The sequence below is a fragment of the Choloepus didactylus genome, chromosome 17 (assembly GCF_015220235.1).
Source record: "Choloepus didactylus isolate mChoDid1 chromosome 17, mChoDid1.pri, whole genome shotgun sequence".
In the NCBI taxonomy this organism is placed as follows: Eukaryota; Metazoa; Chordata; class Mammalia; order Pilosa; family Megalonychidae; genus Choloepus; species Choloepus didactylus.
In genome coordinates this window covers 44,196,330-44,214,836 of record NC_051323.1, presented here as the reverse complement: position 1 = coordinate 44,214,836, position 18,507 = coordinate 44,196,330, and the positions used below count along the sequence as shown (strand labels likewise).

The 18,507-nt window shown below is 37.5% G+C and overlaps 2 protein-coding genes across 2 annotated transcripts in view; one reads left to right on the top strand and one right to left on the bottom strand.

Annotated features, from left to right (window-relative positions):
- FBXO11 (F-box protein 11) overlaps positions 1-18,507 on the bottom strand; it is a 100,055-nt gene that overhangs the window by 41,728 nt on the left and 39,820 nt on the right. The window lies entirely within an intron of this gene.
- LOC119512507 (spindlin-1-like) lies at positions 9,126-10,485 on the top strand. The gene has a single exon (XM_037807225.1). It carries the CDS (start codon positions 9,374-9,376, stop codon positions 10,160-10,162), a length of 789 nt encoding a protein of 262 aa, XP_037663153.1. The 5' UTR covers positions 9,126-9,373; the 3' UTR covers positions 10,163-10,485.

Below are 18,507 nucleotides of genomic sequence, written 5' to 3'. Positions count from 1 at the left end.
TCGATTGTTTACAGTACCATTACATAGTTCTACATTCATCACCTAAATCAATCCCTGACACCTTCATTAGCACACACACAAAAATAACAAGAATAATAATTAGAGTGAAAAAGAGCAATTGAAGTAAAAAAGAACACTGGGTACCTTTGTCTGTTTGTTTCCTTCCCCTATTTTTCTACTCATCCATCCATAAACTAGACAAAGTGGAGTGTGGTCCTTATGGCTTTCCCAATCCCATTGTCACCCCTCATAAGCTACATTTTTATACAACTGTCTTCGAGATTTATGGGTTCTGGGTTGTAGTTTGATAGTTTCGGGTATCCACCACCAGCTACCCCAATTCTTTAGAACCTAAAAAGGGTTGTCTAAAGTGTGCGTAAGAGTGCCCACCAGAGTGACCTCTCGGCTCCTTTTGGAATCTCTCTGCCACTGAAGCTTATTTCATTTCCTTTCACATCCCCCTTTTGGTCAAGAAGATGTTCTCCGTCCCACGATGCCGGGTCTACATTCCTCCCCGGTAGTCATATTCCACGTTGCCAGGGAGATTCACTCCCCTGGGTGTCTGATCCCACGTAGGGGGGAGGGCAGTGATTTCACCTTTCAAGTTGGCTTAGCCAGAGAGAGAGGGCCACATCTGAGCAACAAAGAGGCATTCGGGAGGAGGCTCTTAGGCACAACCATAGGGAGGCCTAGCCTCTCCTTTGCAGCAACCGTCTTCCCAATGGTAAAACCTGTGGTAGAGGGCTCAACCCATCAAACCACCAGTCCCCTATGTCTGTGGTCATGTTAGCAACCATGGAGGTGGGGTAGACGAATACCCCTGCATTCTCCACAGGCTCCTCAAGGGGGCACTACATCTTTTTTTTCCTTGTTTTTCTTTCTTTTTTTTTTTTTTCTAACTTTCCCTTCTTTTTTAAATCAACTGTATGAAAAAAAAAGTTAAAAAGAAAACAAACATACAATAAAAGAACATTTCAAAGAGACCATAACAAGGGAGTAAGAAAAAGACAACTAACCTAAGATAACTGCTTAACTTCCAACATGTTCCTACTTTACCCCAAGAAAGTTACCTAATATAGCAACATTTCTGTGAACTTGCTCCTACTATATCCATCAGAAATTAACAGACCATAGTCATTCCTGGGCATCCCCAGAACGTTAAATAGCTTATCTGTTCTTCTTGGATTATTGTTCCCCCTTCCTTAATTGCTCTCTATTGCTAGTTCCCCTACATTCTACATTATAAACCATTTGTTTTACATTTTTCAAAGTTCACATTAGTGGTAGCATATAATATTTCTCTTTTTGTGCCTGGCTTATTTCGCTCAGCATTATGTCTTCAAGGTTCAACCATGTTGTCATATGTTTCACGAGATTGTTCCTTCTTACTGCCGCGTAGTATTCCATCGTGTGTATATACCACATTTTATTTATCCACTCATCTGTTGAAGGACATTTGGGTTGTTTCCATCTCTTGGCAATTGTGAATAATGCTGCTATGAACATTGGCGTGCAGATATCTGTTCGTGTCACTGCTTTCCGATCTTCCGGGTATATACCGAGAAGTGCAATCGCTGGATCGAATGGTAACTCTATATCTAGTTTTCTAAGGAACTGCCAGACTGACTTCCAGAGTGGCTGAACCACTATACAGTCCCACAATGAATAAGAGTTCCAATTTCTCCACATCCTCTCCAGCATTTGTAGTTTCCTGTTTGTTTAATGGCAGCCATTCTAACCGGTGTTAGATGGTATCTCATTGTGGTCTTAATTTGCATCTCTCTAATAGCTAGTGAAGCTGAACATTTTTTCATGTGTTTCTTGGCCATTTGTATTTCCTCTTCAGAGAACTGTCTTTTCATATCTTTTGCCCATTTTATAATTGTGCCAACTGTACTACTGTCATTGAGTTGTAGGATCTCATTATATATGCAAGATATCAGTCTTTTGTCAGATACATGGTTTCCAAAAATTTTTTCCCATTGAGTTGGCTGCCTCTTTACCTTTTTGACAAATTCCTTTCAGGTGCAGAAACTTCTAAGCCTGAGGAGTTCCCATTTATCTATTTTCTCTTTTGTTGCTTGTGCTTTGGGTGTAAAGTCTAGGAAGTGGCCGCCTAATACAAGGTCTTGAAGATGTTTTCCTACATTATCTTCTAGGAGTTTTATGGTACTTTCTTTTATATTGAGATCTTTGGTCCATTTTGAGTTAATTTTTGTGTAGGGGGTGAGGTAGGGGTCCTCTTTCATTCTTTTGGATATGGATATCCAACTCTCCCAGCCCCATTTGTTGAAAAGACCATTATGACTCAGTTCAGTGACTTTGGGGGCCTTATCAAAGATCAGTCGGCCATAGATCTGAGGGTCTATCTCCGAATTCTCAATTCGATTCCATTGATCTATATGTCTATCTTTGTGCCAGTACCATGCTGTTTTGGCAACTGTGCCTTTATAATAAGCTTCAAAGTCAGGGAGTGTAAGTCCTCCCACTTCGTTTTTCTTTTTTAGAGTGTCTTTAGCAATTCGAGGCATCTTCCCTTTCCAAATAAATTTGATAACTAGCTTTTCCAAGTCTGCAAAGTAGGTTGTTGGAATTTTGACTGGGATTGCATTGAATCTGTAGATGAGTTTGGGTAGAATTGACATCTTAATGACATTTAGTCTTCCTATCCATGAACATGGAATATTTTTCCATCTTTTAAGGTCCCCTTCTATTTCTTTTAGTAGAGTTATGTAGTTTTCTTTGTATAGGTCTTGTACATCTTTGGTTAAGTTGATTCCTAGGTACTTGATTTTTTTAGTTGCTATTGAAAATGGTATCTTTTTCTTGAGTGTCTCTTCAGTTTGTTCATTTCTAGCATATAGAAACATTACTGACTTATGTGCATTAACCTTGTATCCCGCTACTTTGCTACATTTGTTTATTAGCTCTAGTAGCTGTATCGTCAATTTCTCAGGGTTTTCTAGATATAAGATCATATCATCTGCAAACAATGACAGTTTTACTTCTTCTTTTCCAATTTGGATGCCTTTTATTTCTTTGTCTTGCCGGATTGCCCTGGCTAGCACTTCCAGCACAATGTTGAATAACAGTGGTGACAGCGGGCATCCTTGTCTTGTTCCTGATCTTAGAGGGAAGGCTTTCAGTCTCTCACCATTGAGTACTATGCTGGCTGTGGGTTTTTCATATATGCTCTTTATCATGTTGAGGAAGTTTCCTTCAATTCCTACCTTTTGAAGTGTTTTTATCAAAAACGGATGTTGGATTTTGTCAAATGCTTTTTCAGCATCTATTGAGATGATCAATTGATTTTTCCCTTTTGACTTGTTAATGTGTTGTAATACATTGATTGATTTTCTTATGTTGAACCATCCTTGCATGCCTGGAATGAACCCCACTTGGTCATGGTGTATGATTTTTTTAATGTGTCTTTGGATTCGATTTCCAAGTATTTTGTTGAGGATTTTTGCATCTATATTCATTAGGGAGATTGGCCGGTAGTTTTCCTTTTTTGTAGCATCTTTGCCTGCTTTTGGTATTAGATTGATGTTAGCTTCATAAAATGAGTTAGGTAATGTTCCATTTTCTTCAATGTTTTGAAAGAGTTTGAGTAAGATTGGTGTCAGTTCTTTCTGGAAAGTTTGGTAGAATTCCCCTGTGATGCCATCTGGCCCTGGGCATTTATTTGTGGGAAGATTTTTGATGACTGATTGGATCTCTCTGCTTGTGATGGGTTGGTTGAGGTCTTCTATTTCTTCTCTGGTCAGTCTAGGTTGTTCATATGTTTCCAGGAAATTGTCCATTTCCTCTACATTATCCAGTTTGTTGCCATACAGTTGTTCATAGTATCCTCTTATAATTTTTTTAATTTCTTCAGGATCTGCAGTTATGTCACCTTTTTCATTCATTATTTTGTTTATATGGGTCTTCTCTCTTTTTGATTTTGTCAGTCTAGCTAGGGGCTTGTTGATCTTCTCAAAGAACCAACTTTTGGTGATATTTATCCTCTCTATTGTTTTTTTGTTCTCTATGTCATTTATTTCTGCTTTAATCCTTTTTATTTCTTTTCTTCTACTTGGTTTAGGATTGGTTTGCTGTTCATTTTCTAGCTTCTTCAGTTGATCCATTAGTTCTTTGATTTTGGCTCTTTCTTCCTTTTTAATATATGCGTTTAGTGCTATAAATTTCCCCCTCAGCACTGCTTTTGCGGCATCCCATAGGTTTTGGTATGTTGTGTTCTCATTTTCATTCATCTCTATATATTTAGCAATTTCTCTTGCTATTTCTTCTTTAACTCACTGATTGTTTAGGAGTGTGTTGTTTAACCTCCAGGTATTTGTGAATTTTCTAAGTCTCTGATGGTTATTGACTTCTAATTGTATTCCATTGTGGTCAGAGAATGTGCTTTGAATAATTTCAATCTTTTTAAATTTATTGAGGCTTGTTTTATTTCCCAGCATATGATCTATTCTGGAGAAAGTTCCATGAGCACTAGAAAAGTATGTGTATCCTGGTGATTTGGGATGTAATGTCCTGTATATGTCTGTTAAATCTAATTCATTTATCAGATTGTTTAGGTTTTCAATTTCCTTATTGGTCTTCTGTCTGGTTGATCTATCTATAGGAGAGAGTGATGTATTGAAGTCTCCCACAATTATTGTGGAAACATCAATTGCTTCCTTTAGTTTTGCCAGTGTTTCTCTCATGTATTTTGTGGCACCTTGATTGGGTGCACAGACATTTACGATTGTTATTTCTTCTTGCTGAATTGCCCCTTTTATTAGTATGTAGTGGCCTTCTTTGTCTCTCAAAACATCCCTGCATCTGAAGTCTATTTTATCTGAGATTAATATTGCTACACCTGCTTTCTGTTGGCTGTAGCTTGCATGAAATATTTTTTTCCATCCTTTCACTTTCAGTTTCTTTGTGTCCCTGTGTCTAAGATGAGTCTCTTGTATGCAACATATTGATGGTTCATTTTTTTTGATCCATTCTGCGAATCTATATCTTTTAATTGGGGAGTTTAATCCATTTATATTCAACGTTATAACCGTGAAGGCATTTCTTGAATCAGCCATCTTATCCTTTGGTTTATGTTTGTCCTATTTTTCCCCTCTGTCTATTAATATCCTTTATTGTACCCATACCGAATCTCTTTAGTACTGAACCTTTCTCCAAGTCTCTCTGTCCTTTCTTTGTTTCTCTGTCTGTAGGGCTCCCTTTAGTATCTCCAGTAGGGCAGGTCTCTTGTTAGCATATTCTCTCAGCATTTGTTTGTCTGTGAAAAATTTAAGCTCTCCCTCAAATTTGAAGGAGAGCTTTGCTAGATAAAGTATTCTTGGCTGGAAATTTTTCTCACTCAGAATTTTAAATATATCGTGCCACTGCCTTCTCGCCTCCATGGTGGCTGCTGAGTAGTCACTACTTAGTCTTATGCTGTTTCCTTTGTATGTGGTGAATTGCTTTTCTCTTGCTGCTTTCAGAACTTGCTCCTTCTCTTCTGTGTTTGACAGTGTGATCAGTATATGTCTCGGAGTGGGTTTATTTGGATTTATTCTATTTGGAGTTCGCTGAGCATTTATAATTTGTGTATTTATGTTGTTTAGAAGATTTGGGAAGATTTCCCCAACAATTTCTTTGAATACTCTTCCTAGACCTTTACCCTTTTCTTCCCCTTCTGGAACACCAATGAGTCTTGTATTTGGACGCTTCATATTATCTATCATATCCCTGAAGTCCATTTCGATTTTTTCAAATTTTTTCCCCATACTTTCTTTTATGCTTTCATTTTCCATTCTGTCATCTTCCAGGTCACTGATTCGTTGTTCAACTTCCTCTAGTCTTGTACTATGAGTGTCCAGAATCTTTTTAATTTGGTCAACAGTTTCTTTAATTTCCATAAGATCATCCATTCTTTTATTTAGTCTTGCAATGTCTTCTTTATGATCTTCTAGGGTCTTCTTGATTTTCTTTGTCTCCCGTACTATGGTCTCATTGTTCATTTTTAGTTCTTTAAGTAGCTGCTCTAGGTGCTGTGTCTCTTCTGGTCTTTTGATTTGGGTGCTTGGGCTTGGGTCATCCATATCGTCTGGTTTTTTCATATGCTTTATAATTTTCTGTTGTTTTTGGCCTCGTGGCATTTGCTGAACTTGATAGGGTTCTTTTAGGATTTGTAGACCAATTGAAGTCCTTATCTCTAATTTATCAGATCTATAGCTTTGTGGAGTACACTTTCTCTAACTAACCAGCAGGTGGCGTCCACGAGCCACCTGTTCTCCACAAGCCAGTTCTCCCCTGCTTAGCCTTTTTGGTGAGTGGGGGAGTGAGTCTTGTGGGGTCCTATTGGTGTACCAAGCTTGCGTGTGTAGCTGGTGTTGCCTGCCCTGTATATGGGGCGTGTTTCTGGGCAGTCAGGGAGGGGAGGGTGGCTCTAACACTGAAATCTCCCTGGTGATCCTAGAGTTTTAAGGCTGCTGCAATAGTCTAATCCTTCAGTTCAGTCCTGCCACAGTTTGTCTCTGCCACTGACCCACAAGTCCTTGGTATTGGCGTATGGCTCCTGAGACTTGCAAGTGGGCCCCTCTTCCAGGCCGTGCACCCCTTTGTCCTCTGTTGAGGGATGACTGTGTTATGTCACAGGTGAGTGCCGTCCCCCCAGGGCGGTTCTGGGCTGCTGGGCTGTGTAGGGAGGCTCCCAGTCTGCTGAAATGATGGCTGAATGGGGCTTTATTAATTCACACTGCTCTACCTTCCCAACTCTGGGACAATCAGCTGAGGTTGCAGGGAAGGCTAATGTCCTCGCCCAGTTTTGTGGTGTGTGCCTGTTATCTGAAGCACTTCCGTCACACCAGGTTGTCTGGGGCAGTTCTGGGCTATGGGGCTGGCGATGGGCAGGAGTGTTTCCTGTCCACCAGGATGATGGCTGTGAGCGGACACCCCCCTTTTCTTGGGAAGTTGTGGTGTTTAGTGAATTTTCTCAGCCACTGGATTATTGCGTTTTGTCTCAGAGCTCTCCTAGTTCTGCTCTTGACTTGACCTGCCCAAATAGTAAGTCTTTGAAGCTTTCTGTATTGGGCTTCTTAGAGTAATTGTTTTAGAAAAAGAAAAAAGGATTAAAAAAGAAAAATTAAAAAAGGGCCCTCCTCAGAGATCTAATGGGTTATTGAAATGCTAAGAGACAAAGCAACCAGGGCCATTAAGGAAAGGTCCACAGGGCAGAGAGATCAGCATATGCGCCTCAGGGCCTGAGCTGGGGCCTAAGCTCTGCCCTTCCCCTTTCTATGTTCACCAGAACTCCAAAAATCCTCCGCTTTTATTTTGGAGTTTTTCGTGTTGTTTTTTTTCTATGCCTGTCTCCTCTCTGCTGGGCTGGCTGCTCTCAGATTCTCTGGTGTCTGGTCTCAGTCTATCTATGGTTGGAGTCTGGATCAGCAGAATGAGTTTCCGATAAGGGCTGCCACTGCAGTTCTCCCTTCTCCTTCCCGGAGCTGACAGCCCCTCCTCCCACGGGACTGAGCCTGGCAGGGAGGGGTGCGGGTCCCCTGGCCGCAAAAACTTACAGATTTCGCTGATCTCAGCAGTTCCACGTTTTCATGAGTGTTGTATGAAGTATCCCCAAAGTCAGATTGCTCTGTGGTGTCCAGTCCACGCAGTTCCTGGCTTTCTACCTACTTTCCTGGAGGAGTAACTAAAACATACAGCTCACCAGTCTGCCATCTTGCCCCGCCTCCTAATTTTAATATTTTTAAGTTCAATTGACGTTCAATTGGACAACAATGTAATTCAAAAGTAGCTTTATACTCAGGTAGAAGGTGATCTGATCCCAGTATCAAGTATATCATTATTTAACAATCACCAAATTAACAATTAAGTTCAAACCTAACTCTAGGCTAACCTATGATTCATATACTTCAACAACTATAATTTGTTAATATTCATCTATTTGCAAATCTCTGTGAACATAAAGGTATGACATTGATGGACTTGATTTAGTAGGGAATGAGACATGGAAACAAGCAATTAAACAAAGTAATAAGCGCTATACTAGAGGCACACCCCAGGTGTGATAGAAATATAACATGGGAAACATAAGTCATCATATGCTCACAGCTTAAAAGAAAACAATTTAGTCTGTTCCTGATTTTATTTTCACATGGAGTTTAGAAATTTCTAGAACTGCCCTTTCTTAGTTTTATGGGGAAGGAAATGCCAAGACTTTCTTAGCAAAATATGAAGAACAAAATAAGAATAAGGCTATTACATTCTTACAAGCATTAAATGTTTAACCTTTCCTTTGTGAATTCACACAAGAAATAACTACTTTATGAAAGGAAAAGTAGCTGAGTATCTTTAGTTTTCTTCCTTTCATGGTCCCATAATTTCTGGAAATGCAACATGATTTTAGTAATGCTTTTACAGATCAAGAGATTATTTGACAGGAAAGATATTATTAGCTTGCTTTACTGATGAGCACCTGAGGCCCATATTAAGGATAAGGAAATGCTGGAGGTAAGAAAGCTAGAAGTGGCAACAAAATAATTTTTAGGTCAATGGATCCCATGACAAATTTTTTTTCACTACAAAATAATTTGGATGTTTCAAAAAGCTTATAATACAATCAAATACAAATGACAGTAATGACAGTAAGTTACTGGAATAATAATTCTATTTCTACTACTACTAATACTGTACCTAATGTTTACTGAAAACTTTTACATGCAGGCACCACTGTTCACACCAGCTCTATGAAGAAGATATTATTCCTACTTAATAAATAAGGAAACAAGGCACAGAGAGGTCAAGCAACTTGTCCAAGGTCACACCATATTAAGTAAAAGAGGTAGAATTTGAACCCAGAAAGCCTTGATCCCATACTCTTAACCACTGTGCTAACTACAAATTAGTAATGCTAAATACTACTGGAAATACTCATTACTAGGAGTATATGAGCTTATAAAAGAATACCATGAAATGGAACTTTTGGAAATGTTTAATTTATAGAAACTAAAATCAAATGAGAGGTGGCGGGGCCGTCGCAATTCGGCGGGCCCAGTGCGCGTGCGCCGTGGAGGCCGGGAGGCGGGCGGCGGCCGCGAGGAGAGGCTTGGCGGGGGCGGGGAGGCGCCGTCTGGCTCGGGTTGGGGCCGGGGCAGACAGCCCGAGAGAAGACGGGCCGTGGGAGCTCGCGTGGGGCTTGCGGACGGCGGCCCTCAAGGGCGTCGGCAGAGTGCTTGTGATTTTTTGCTGAACTTGTAAAAGAAACTCTTGGATGGTGGATTAATAAGAACATTGACTGTCTGAAAAGTTTCCAATTGGAGAATATTGAATTTTCACCCTAGTCCAGCACCTCTGCTGCTCACTTAAATACAGATGAATGAAGACCCCATTTGGAAAGACACCTGGCCAGCGGTCCAGAGCTGATGCAGGACATGCTGGTGTATCTGCAAACATGATGAAGAAAAGGACTTCCCACAAAAAACATCGAAGCAGTGTGGGGCCCAGCAAGCCTGTTTCCCAGCCCCGGAGGAACATCGTAGGCTGCAGAATTCAGCATGGGTGGAAAGAAGGGAATGGCCCTGTTACACAGTGGAAAGGAACAGTTCTGGATCAGGTTCCTGTAAATCCTTCTTTGTATCTTATAAAATACGATGGATTTGACTGTGTTTATGGACTAGAACTTAATAAAGACGAAAGAGTTTCTGCACTTGAAGTCCTCCCTGATAGAGTTGCAACATCTCGGATCAGTGATGCACACTTAGCAGACACAATGATTGGCAAAGCAGTGGAGCATATGTTTGAAATGGAGGATGGTTCTAAAGATGAATGGAGGGGAATGGTCTTGGCACGCGCGCCTATAATGAACACGTGGTTTTACATTACCTATGAGAAAGATCCTGTCTTGTATATGTACCAGCTCTTAGATGACTATAAAGAAGGTGACCTTCGCATTATGCCTGATTCTAACGATTCTCCTCCAGCAGAAAGGGAACCAGGAGAAGTTGTGGACAGCCTGGTAGGCAAACAAGTGGAATATGCCAAAGAAGATGGCTCGAAAAGGACTGGCATGGTCATTCATCAAGTAGAAGCCAAACCATCTGTCTATTTCATCAAGTTTGATGATGATTTCCATATTTATGTCTACGATTTGGTGAAAACATCCTAGATGTCATCATGAACTTTGCCAAATTTGTGGAACTATTAAATGTATAATTTGTAGACACAAAGACTTGATTGCTTTCCAGTTTAATGAAAGCTTAAATGTCCCTGCGAACCCACAATCTCTGCCAGCAAAACTGTTTTGTTCTGAGTAGTACATATATATATATATATATATATGTGAACACAAAGCATTTTGTTTAAGGAACCCCTTCCTCTTAAAAGAAGCCTGTCTGTTTGAAGGGGAGTTACAGACACGTTTGGTAAAAGTTAAGCTAATATCATAGTCATCTAAAATTATAATAGATCTTAATCAATTTCCCCTTCACCTTAACACACTCTTATTCTGCTGCCACAATGCAAGCGTAGTTTGGTATTTTTGTTACTGCCTTTTTGAGATATGTATCTGTCTACCTAGTTATTTGTCTTATGTGTACACAGGAGTGCTATATGTATACGCATAGATATATGTGTACACATACACTATTGGCAGTCCTTTCTTTGTGGATTGGGGTAGGGGTTAAATACTTTTCTCCAGTTTAATAGGAGTGCTTGACCCAAGTCAATCATATTTACTGTATTATATTCTTTATTTTAAAATAAATTTGGACACAGGAAGCATGAATGTTCAACTTGTTTTGAAAGTCAAAAGTTCAGTGCACCTTTTAAATCTGGAGTTGTCTCTTCAAACTATAAGTCAGAATACGAAACAACTGTGAATAATGACCCACATTAGAAGTGGTACAAATTGGTTAGAAATCTGGTTAGAAGGCTGACTTTAATTCTAAGCATTGTAAATTTTTTGTTTGTTTATATTTTAAATCGTAAGTACCCTTTAGTAAAACCCAGTTACTTGGTCCACAATGTATAATGCAGGTGTGTTTTGGATGGCACATTTGATCCGTTATTTGTACAAATTAATAACCTGGGTATTATCATGAATTTAAAAGGCAATAGCACATCAGTGATTTGTGCATATGTGTTTTAAGTTCCTAGAAGAACACAGTGCTTTTGTATTTAGAAAAGTAAGTTTTAAGAATGGCGTTGTTGCCTTCTAACAAGTTCTCTGGGATTCTTTTATTTTAACTATTACTATTATTATGATGATGATTGATTGTTAAATGATTATGGTCAGAAGACTTTTTATCCCTGCTTTTCCCCACAAAGAATGTCTAGACAAATAACAGCTTAAATCTCTTAAAGACTTTTGTGGTGTTGTATGTTTTTGCTTAAAGTATGCTGTTAATGTGGATTCCGTTCAGTGGACTCTAGGATTTTGCATGTCAGTGGTATATTACCATATAAGGTTCAGTCATCCGTGTTAGCTTGTGGGTGTAAGTTATAGCATCCCTTAGCCACAGAATCCTTTCATGGTTTATTCCTGCAAGGTAGTTTTAAACCAAAACAGAACTGCAAAAGTGGTTGATTTAGCAGTGAAATCTCCATATATCACTTTGTTTGGGATGAACCTTAGCGGTTTGAAAGCAAGGAGAAAGGCAGTATATGAAACCGGTCTCTTGTGGAACAGTTAAGAGGCCTGAGATTTGATCTTGTATATTTAGTGGGCAGAAGCCTAGGCATACATGCTGTCAGTCAGCACCAGAGGTTTTGCATCTGAGTTCTGTGTGACTAATTTGCTCTGACTGGTCTTGAAGTTAGAAATTCAAAGTATAAAGACCTTTCTCCACACATTTTGCTTGATTCTCATTTAAGCCTTAAGGTTTGTGCCTCATTGTGCTGTTGGATTGTAACAACTACTCACCATGTAAATACAGTATCTCAATTCTCTGCCCATGAAAAGAAAACAAACAAAAAAAATCAAATGATACTTTTCAAGTCATATTTTACTCAAAGTGTTAGTAAGTTAACATTTTATACAAAAACATTAGAACTGCAGACCCTTTATTTTCATAATATCTCATTAGATCTTTTCATATTGTAAATATCAATAATATTTGAAGACAGTATAGCACAATGATTAAGGATACAGGCTCGAGAAATAGTATTTGGCTCTTGGTTAGAATCTTGCCTAACTAGCTGGGAAGTCTTGGACAAGCGCCTTAATCATTCTTAGTTTCAGTTCATCGGTAAAATGGAGATAACCATGGTACCTACCCTCATAAAGTTGTTTTGAGGATTAAATAAGATAATAATACAGTAACTGGCAGAGATAGCATTCAAATATTAGCATTATCTTAATTGAGATGGATTGCAGAAAGTTTGCTAGGTGTAGTCAAAATATTATTTCAAAGTCCTAATTCAATCTTCCCAAAACTCTATGGAAGCAGAAATGATCATTCCTATTACATATTACAACTCGTCATGGATAAGTTTACAATAGTTCCTGAATAGCAGAAAATACAGTGTTAAATCCATGAATGCCAAGGGCTGACCACAAATAAAAATGAATACTTTCCTCTTTAGTAAGTATCAGAAGTCATTTCAGGAAGTTATAAAATGATTTCAACAATCCTGCCAGTTTGAAGCAGGTGCCACATTATTTGTTTTCTATGTATAATAGTATGTTCACTTGGAAAATATGAATAAAGAAAAATACAAAAGGAAAAAAGTTACTAAAAAGTTCCATTATTCAGAATTTATCATCTTTAATGTTTTAGAATATTGTTATTTTTGTCTGTATAAAGTATATAATTTAATTGAAATACTGTATGCACTGCTTTGTATCTTATTTTTTCATTTTCACTGTATCATTAATATGAAATATGTTCATGATACATGTCATGAAGTGTTCTGAAACAGTTTCCAATGGCCACATAATATGAATGTGCTGTGATTTATTTAACCAGTCCACTGCTGTTAAGGTTGTTTCCATTTTTTTCTTGGCCATATAGTTGCGAATTTCTTCAATCATAACAAAAATTCCTCCTTTAAAGAACAGATTTTTTTGAGATTAGCATTAATCATTCAAAGTCAAATAAGATGAATTATCAAATCAGAAATAAGAACTGACATTTAAAGTACTTATTATGAACCAGGCACTGTTATCACGGGCTTCAATATCTCATTTAATTGTTAACACCACCCTGTGAGGTTGACACTATCATTCCCATTTTACAGACGTGAAAACAGGTTTAGAGAGATTAACATTCTAGAATTCACACAATGAGTGAGACGCAGCGCTGGGATTTGATTCAAGGACAAACACAATCTTCTGTTTTATACTGCTTCTCCAACAACAATACAATCAACAATACAACCAACATCGCCAGCCAAGAATAATAAAAATGTGCAGCTAATATTTATGAAGTTCTTACTCTGTGCCAGGTACTGCACTCATTATTTTACATGTATTATCTTTACAGTCCTATAAAGGAAGACCTGCTGACTAATAGTCCAACTGTTTTAGTCTATTCTGTTCCCAGGACATGTTATATAAATTTATATCTCCATGCCTTTATTCACTTTGGTTTTCCAGCTTATAACACCCATCTTTTTTCTCTCTACTTATATAAGGTTATCATTCATTATTCAGTCAAGTTCCACAATGTCTATGAAGACTTCCCCAACATTCTCATTTCAGACTCCTCATCGCAACTAACCAAAACCAAGAACATTATGACCCACCCCTGCTAGTCATCATCATTTTAGAAATGAGTTTATAGATATCCACAGTTGAGGAAATAGCCATCATTCACTGCTAGGATAAATGGATAGATACTATTATCTATACGTTTCCATACAACATGAAATCAGGAAATCCCTTTCTAGTACAGTGAAATCACATCACTGTTAGGATCTAATGCTCAAATTACTTTCTTAGTGTATTTCAATTTTAAACTATTAAAACTTAAAACTTGTGGGAAAATGGCAGTCTAGATAGATACATTTTTATCTCCAAGACTCTTTATGAAATGATTAATAAGGAGATAAAAAGATATAAACCCCTACACAAAGAGAACAGGTTAGAGGCCATTAGTGCATGAGAGATTTCAAAAGATTTCTGGAAGACACAAAAATAAAGGAATACTGACTGGTGACGCAAAGCAGAGGAAGCTACTGTCTAGCAAAGCATAGGTGAGGTTGCAGTAGAGGATGGAGCTTTTAAATTCTCTTCAAAACTTCAGAGAAGTTTTTAACTCTGAAAATGGAAGTAAACAAAGGACAGTAGTGGGTCTGAAAACAATGCCATTCATTGCAGATCAATAAATGGAAGTCAAGTTTCCTTACCAAACAAGAATGAAGGTAGAAAAAAGAAATTTTCAGACATGCAGTTTATCTCCTACATATAATCTTTCTTAGGAAGTTACCAGAGGACCTATTTCAGCAAAATGTTGAGTAAACAGAGAAAGAAAACATGGACTCTAGGAATTAATGAAGTCATCATACAAAAGGAACAAGGAGAAAAAGGCTGTGAGACAGGCCAAAAGAAACCAGTATAGATTGGAACAGAGCTCCAGAGGGAATTAGGAATGAAATTTTCTAGAAAAATAGGGGAACTGTTAGATTAGATATAGAGAGTTTGGAAAAACTGAGGATGGGTAAAGGCAAAAGGGAATCCTTTACAATAGGCAAGAATGATCTCTTTTGAGGGGCCTAGGGATAATATTTGATAGAGGAGAAGGAAATACAACTCTTGACATACTACCTGGCTCCAGAGCAGTAGTATTTTCATATACATAATAAGGTGAACTCTGTTATTATTTTTCAACTTCTAGAATCAGCCTACATACAAAACTCCAAAGAAGACTTCATTAACAATAGGATAAATAAGTTATCAACCTTAATGATAAAGACACTGACAGAAACAGCTTACTGGTGAAAGGTGTGGACTATGAATGTCCTGATCTTACAAAGGAGTTTACAGATATCTATAGGTGAGGAAACATAAAATTAAGATTTAAGTATGTGGCTTAAAATTATATCATGATGTCATGGCATGGAGGGAATCCTGTAAGTTAATCATCATAGCACCAATCAAGAGACAATGTTTAAAGTCGATAAAGAAATAACGGGATAAGCTCCGAGCAGCCAAAACAGACATCATGCTATTTATGCAGAAACTCATCCACACTACTCAAACTTCCCCATTCAGGATCCATTATTTTTAATCTGCACATAATTCTTTTAATTAGGGCACTGGATTTCCAAATCTGCGTACCTAACAGTGAGTATAGGTTTGTTATTTAAAGATTGCAAAATCAGTATATAAATTGCCCCACTCAACAAACATATAAATTTGTTTGGGGAGAAAAGACATATATGGCAATTAGTGAGTAAAATGGTATTATCATATTCATTTATATATATATACACACACATATATATACACACACACACACTAGAATGTGTGTATGAGACAATTAGAAACTATGAATTTAAAACAGGATGCTATACCTATAGTGCAAATGATTGCTATAAAAGAAGCTAAAGAGAATAAATAAAAATAAGAATAAAAATAAATGTTATCTGGAGTCACAGGGAAAGATTTCATAGCACGACAGAGGTGGGACTTGAGGAGAAGACACTAACAAACTACAGAAGATGAAAAACTAAGTGCTGGAGAGAAAGAACATAAAAAACATATGAGCAAAGAAACCTGTCTTACTCAGGAACTCTTGTAAAGGTCAGACATAGAAAGCCAGACAAGGAAGAGCGCAGGAATTTAAAGGCCTTGAATGAAAATGCAAAAGTGACAGAGATAAAAGAGTACAGAAATATTTTGTAGAAACGCCTATTTCTTACCACCAAATTACAAGGAGATAGCCTTGGCAGTTGGAAATATAGGTAGATTTTTAAAAATCTCCACCATTTTTGTGACTCATATCATCAAAAAGAAAAAAACAAACACACACACACACAAACCACACTTAAATCTACTACCTACAAGTTATACTGAAGTAGATGAAATACCATATTAAAGAACAGCAGATGGCGCCAAAATATCACTTTTTTATTACTGCCTTGGGTAAATATAAATGAAACAAAAAAACTTTCATATTAGAACTGGAGTATAGAAGTATAGAAAAAAATTACAAATTATTCCAGTTTTCACGTGGTACACAGATGGATTATGTCAATAACAATGATCTATAGCATAAGTACTTAATGAAAAACAAAAAGCTGCTTCAAGCGCAAACCTGAGCAGATTAGAAGTACTTTCAGTTTTATTAAAAATTTTACTGCACTTCTAAAGAGTTACTAGTCTAGAAAAAGTACCAATACCTATAAGATTAAAGGGACTCATATCAACATTTACACAATAAGCTGTCAATTAATGGCACTAACAGAATTGATCAGCAATATGGGTAGTTTAATACTCTTCACAAAAAATACATTTCCTTCCTTGACTGCAGATACTCCAAGTGGGAACACTACCACTATAAAATATACCCAACGACTGCAGGATCATGTAGAGTTGAAAAATATCAAAAAATAAAAATAAAGTATGTATTTTAAAAATTGGGGCTGGGTAACAACTTATGGAAAGTCAACCAATAGCGTTAATACCTGGTGATCACTATTTTAAGCAAAGATTCACTTTTCTGATGATGTCTGGGTTAGGTTAAGACTAAACTAATTTGCCTTGCCTGGGGGTAGGGGTGGGGTAAGGAAAACTCGGTGAGATTTAAAAACAATAGGCTCTGGATAATTTATAAAGAAAAAAACAGCACATTTTCATAAATTCATAAATGGATGAGACTTCAAGAAAGATTCTGGTCCAATCTGTAGTGTACAAAAAGCTAAAGCTTTACCATGTCTTTCTTAACTGTAGCCCTTCAAGTGTTTTCATAGCTAAGTTTTCACCAAAGCTGAGGGTTTATACATTTCAAGCACTAAAACAGTATTTTAATTTTATCATTTTGATTGCAAATATTTTTTAAGCAAATTACCTTATTTTGCCTTTTAAAAGACTACTCTTAAAATAATGTAACACTTTCTTGGTCACCATACATAATCACTGCAATATTTTTTTTCTTTAAAACCCATTTACGAGTACAAACCTATTTTCTAGAAAAAGCTGTCCTTAATTGCTGGGTTTCTTGAGTTACTCCTATTTTTTTTTACAGATTTTCTCCCCTCTCTTACAGTCACGTTAGCTGTCACTACTGAATCCCTCTTCTCTGATAAACCAAAGAAATAAGCTTGCTAGATCTTAGGAGATCTTCCCAAGAATAAACTACATGGCTTTTAGGACTAAATTCATGCTGTGCAGAATTCTTTCTTTATTGCTTTTATTTCTCAGTATTTAGGATAAATGAGATTTTTGGACAGCTTTGTTCCAAATGGTTAAAATATTTTTTATCATTATACTATGAGTGTTGAACTCATGTGTCAAACAGCACACAGCCAAAGGATCTCCTAACAGCAGGAGCATTAGGAATTGGCTATATTTCCCATGACAGGCTAATAAGAAAACTGAATGATAAATATGAATATGCTCTCAATTCTTATCCTTAAGAATTGGTTTTCCTTGGAGTCTTAACCAAGGCTAATCAAAACTTGAGCCTTTTCAGTAGAAATCAAAATAAGTGAAACCAAATTATAACAAAGAGTAAATTTGTTCTATTGGAAAATAAGAAGGGACAAAAAGTCCCCCTACTCCACCATTTTTCATGCTTGAACTGGGAAATACAGCAGTTCTCAAATCACTTGTAGATGTAAAAATATGTACATCTAGGCTTTACTGCCTATGGAGTAGACATTGTGATTGACTTCATAATATCCATTCCATCCCATATGAAAAGCCTGGTCATTCACAAGTAATTCCATTCACAAGTATCCCTCACAGATAAACAGGCCTAAGCCAATATGGACCAGTCAAACACAATAGCAGCTTGCTTTTTTGGCTTCTGAGAAAGAGAGGGTCTTCTCTCTTCTGTCCTGTTAGATACAAATAAGCACACTGCATGATTTATGGTAGGTAGTCATCCTAAGTACTTGAGGGGAACTAACCTAAGGCCCACGTTGACACCCCGAGGAGGGGAAAGAGAGGACAACTGCAGAAAACCAGAGACAGGCCATGACTGTGCCCTACCTCAATGCTTCCTGTTATGTGAAATAAGTTTTCGTATCATATAAACCAATGAGTTAGGTTTAAGTTACTATAATTCAAAAAAAACCATGTATTTTGAAAAGTTCCACCTCCCAGTATACACAGTAGGGTTGAAAGTCACTGGACTAGAAAAGTAATAATCTGAAGTGCAAAAAGAATTACACAGAATGGAGTGATGTGAAGACCTGGGAAGTGAAAGTCAAAATACGAATCAAGACTTATCCTCAATAAGTTAAACAGAATTACCAAATAATCGGGCAAGCCCATCTCTATGTACATAATGAAAAGAACTGAAAACAGGGACTCCGATAGATACTTGAACACCAAGTTGACAGCAG

Excerpts from the sequence above, each read along its gene's own strand:
- LOC119512507 (XM_037807225.1), top strand. The coding sequence starts at position 9,374 with ATGAAGACCCCATTTGGAAAGACACCTGGCCAGCGGTCCAGAGCTGAT.